Here is a 4,196-nt window from a genome sequence, read left to right on the forward strand (position 1 = left end):
TTGATATTCTTTGTGGCTGCAGAGGAGTTGCTTCCCTTCTTGTATTCAAACAGCATTACATGCTGAATGTATGTCTCGTCATGTGCCAACACTATAAGGGATTAGAGTATACTAAACTTTACACATTATATAGGCTACATTAACGTGACGTGTAGGTGGTTTGTTTAACTGTTATATGTGATGTACGTTTTTTGGGGGGTGGCTAATGAAAGTGTTCCAAAATGCGACATAAATTTCTTGATGACCTAATACTTTGAATGTTTTATCTGTGTCAAAATAGTTTTCAACATTGGATGTGTAGAGTATGTGTTGGTATGTGCAAGTTGATGAAGCTAGTAGAGAAACAAACAGCTTTTACTGAAGGAAGTGGGTTGTATCAATTTTCTATGTTACCATTTGGATTATGTAATGCATCTGCTACATGTCAACAAGTAATGGAAAATGATCTCTCTTAGACTACCCTGGAATTTCACACTCATTTACTTGGATGATATAATCAAATATAGGACAACTTTTAATGATGGTCTGCTATCAAGTACTGGATAATTGAGAAAATAGAACTTAAAGCTGAATCCTAAGAAGTGTGATTTGTTCCATAAACAGGTAAGTTTCCTAGGACACATATTCAATGAAAAGGAATTATCTAGAGACCAAAGTAAAATTGAATCTTTTCATAAATGGCCAACACTGCAGATCTCTAGTAAGGTAAGATGACTTTACTCTTACTATCATCATTTTGTAAAATCATTGTCTGACATGGCTCAACATTTATAAAAACTAACTGATAAAAGCAAACAATTTTGTTCAACTTCTGATTTTGAAGAAAATTCAACAAACTAAAAGAACTAACCATTATCTTGGTATTAGCATACCCAAATCTCAAAGATCCACAAATTTCCAGTGATTTTGCAGTTGGAGCAGTATTATCACAACATGGAAATATCATACAAATTGGAAAGAGCTACTAAGTGTTGTATGAACCTCAAGTTATTTCTGTCAGTACTTATACATGTGCAAAAGTTAGTGCTCCAGACAAATCATGCAGTATTAAAGTGGCTGATGAGTTTTTGCAATCCAAAAAGACAGACAGCAATATGGTTTCAGAAACTTTATAAGTACACCTTTTACATCACTCATCACCTTGAATGGAACCAAGGAAATGTTGATACATTACCCAAAAAAACCTTGTTACCAAAAGATCTAAACATTGTGAAATCAGAGAAACTCAAGGTAATAAAAACAACCAACCTAATAACAGAGAATAATCCATGATGATACATCAACAGATAAAGAACTAATGTGGTCTAATACTTAGATGAAAGATACTGAGGTAAAAATTCTTCAGCCAATTATTCAGAGAATGTGGATTGGTGTAAAATGATCCTCATGGTATACAAAGACTCCATATAACCAAAAGACAAAGATATAATGGTCACAGTGGGATTCATTTTGCCTACAAAAAGTGGAAGATACTAGAGGCAAGAAATATTGATTACAGTTGGTTCCTTCACAGTCACTATCACACTGTCATTTCCACAACCTTTAAACAGCTGGACAATTTGGTGGTAGAAAACACAGGAATATAAGAGAATGCTTCTGCTGGGTTGGATGTTGAAAATCTATAGAAAATTAATGTAAACCATGCAAAATATGCTGTGAACAAAAAGGTGCATGAACGGATGATTATTGGAAACAACATCAATATTTTGTTGAAGCATCACTTGAGAGAGTTGCTGTCAATGTGACTGACTCTATATCACAGAGTAGCAGTTAGAATAAATAGATCATAGTGTGGTGGACTATTTCACCAAATTGCCAGATGCATATGCAATTCTTAACAAGCACATTTGTCAATGAATTTGTTTCAAGATTTGGGATGTCAATAGAACTTCACTCAGATCAGGGATGAAGCTTTAAATCAACCTTGACTGTTGAGATGTGTGAAATAACTGAGATATAAAAGGCCAGAACAACAGCACTTCATCTACCTTGTTGGAGAGATACAAGTGTACACTTTAAAATCAATTAGCAATTTATGTGAACGTACATTAGAAAACATGGGATCAAGATCTTCCAATCTTATATGAATTATCAAACACATTGTTCCCACACCTTGGGTGGAACCAAATTTCCTGACTTTTCCCTGACCATTTGATCTATGCTTTTAATATATCATTGAACTATTACTTATTTGTGACATTGCAAAACATTATTCCTGTATTATTTAATATACACAAGACTAGCTGTATGTTAAGAATCACAGTTTGCTTAAATGTCATCTTGCAAAATTTCAGTATTATTGGTTATGCTTTTCTCGACTTATTGATACTTCATCAGAACATACACAACAAAGGTGGTTTATCCCTTTGTTTATGATACTGCACACTGATCACACAATAAAGTAAAAAATAAGTGAGAAATACCCCAAAAAAAGTATTAAATCACAAATCAGTATCAAAATAGGTAAGATATCTAATGTAATTGCACACAAAGAGCTTTTATTTTCCATCTATGCTCCATCTTATGATATGATCCTTGTATTTGAATGATTTCTGAATTTGTTTTTTAGGTATCATGTTACTTCCCAAATTTTCTTCATATTACTAATGTTTTTTATTATATCACATCTTTTTTGTTCATTATACCTATATGCACAGAACTTATATATATAGACATTTGTGCACATTATATGTTACATCATACACTTGCCTTTAAGTTCAATTTCTGATAGATAACTAACTTGTATAAACAACAGTATCTTAACACTGTTTAATAATTATCAAAAATCTGAATTACTTGCTCTCTATCAAAGAAAATGATTTCTTTCAAAGTTTTTGATTTGTTATTTATCACTGTAGTTCAAGTATTAAATTTATAAAATCAATTACACCCAAACATTTAGATTTGTCATTTTTCACTAACCAAATAGCTAAACTACTTATTAATTGTACAAAAGTTAGTCCATAAAGAATGGAGGCCAATAATTTGTTTGTAAGAGACTAGGCCACTAATTTTAATTTAATTTCTTTCATTTACTTCTTGAACTGACTTGCTCTTTGATAACCATTTTGTTTGGACAACACATCAGCCCTTTATTTTTAGTACAATATACACATGTAGAGAATATATGTGAACTTGTTTGTTAATATATGTCCACAATGTGTGCAACATAATCTTAAATGTTCTTGCACATTATGTACTTTACATGAGCATTACTAGTAGCATGGTAATATGTAATACTGTTTGTTAGTACATATAACTATGAATCCACATTATAACAGAAATTCTAAGAACTTATGACTGAAAGTTAAGAATGTGCAGCAATATGAAAAACAGGGCTTGTTCTATCCCCACCAGTATATCAGCATGTATGCATCAAGTGGTTTTTATTATAATTCCAGAAAACCTGTTTTTTTCACATAGGAAAAATGTTTACTGATAAGTTCACAAGTGACCTGTAAAGACTATACCTGAAAACCTGTACGACATGCATGTGGTGGCATAAATGATTGATGATGAAAACCATTAGCTTGATGTAAATATGGATTATTTTCTCCAGAATGTGACACAGTTCCTTTCTTGGGTTTCTTTGCAGGTTTTTTTCCAGACTTTAGAGATCCATATCTGGTTCCAATCCATTCCATACCCTCACTATGGTTCTAAAGAATGAATTCAAACGATACAATATAAATGCAATTCACTTAAATTAACATTTTTCTTCCCTGAAAATGTATTTCAGATACCTCTCTGCACCACAAAGAGCTATAACCTTACGCACACTGTCATATAAGTGCCTGCACATGCCACAAGCCTTTAACAAAGCTCCCATCAATACACCTGGTAAATGTATTGTGCCAGTCTATGATGTAATCGTATAAAACTGTGTACAAAATTATGCATAGCGATTGTTTAGAGAGAGAAATAAAAGAAGTATGATGTAGGTTAAACCACTGAAGACAAGTTGTTAAATACAGATAAATATATTTTTTGTAAGTTAAACCACTGAAGACAAGTTGTTAAATACAGATGAATATATTTTTTGTAAGTTAAATCACTGAAGACAAGTTGTTAAATACAGATAAATATATTTTTTGTAAGTTAAACCACTGAAGACAAGTTGTTAAATACAGATAAATATATTTTTTGTAAGTTAAATCACTGAAGACAAGTTGTTAAATACAGATAAATATATTTTT

At 31.8% G+C, this 4,196-nt stretch overlaps 1 protein-coding gene across 4 annotated transcripts in view; it reads right to left on the bottom strand.

Moving 5' to 3' along the window:
• LOC106462279 (survival motor neuron protein 1-like) overlaps positions 1–4,196 on the bottom strand; it is a 116,487-nt gene that overhangs the window by 10,371 nt on the left and 101,920 nt on the right. For all 4 annotated transcript variants that reach the window (XM_022389483.1, XM_013922181.2, XM_022389481.1 and 1 more), the window contains one exon: positions 3,471–3,659. In XM_022389483.1, the coding sequence (XP_022245191.1) occupies positions 3,471–3,659 (189 nt within the window). The remainder of the gene's footprint in view (positions 1–3,470; positions 3,660–4,196) is intronic.

This window comes from Limulus polyphemus, unplaced genomic scaffold (assembly GCF_000517525.1).
Source record: "Limulus polyphemus unplaced genomic scaffold, Limulus_polyphemus-2.1.2 Scaffold1131, whole genome shotgun sequence".
Classification (NCBI taxonomy): Eukaryota; Metazoa; Arthropoda; class Merostomata; order Xiphosura; family Limulidae; genus Limulus; species Limulus polyphemus.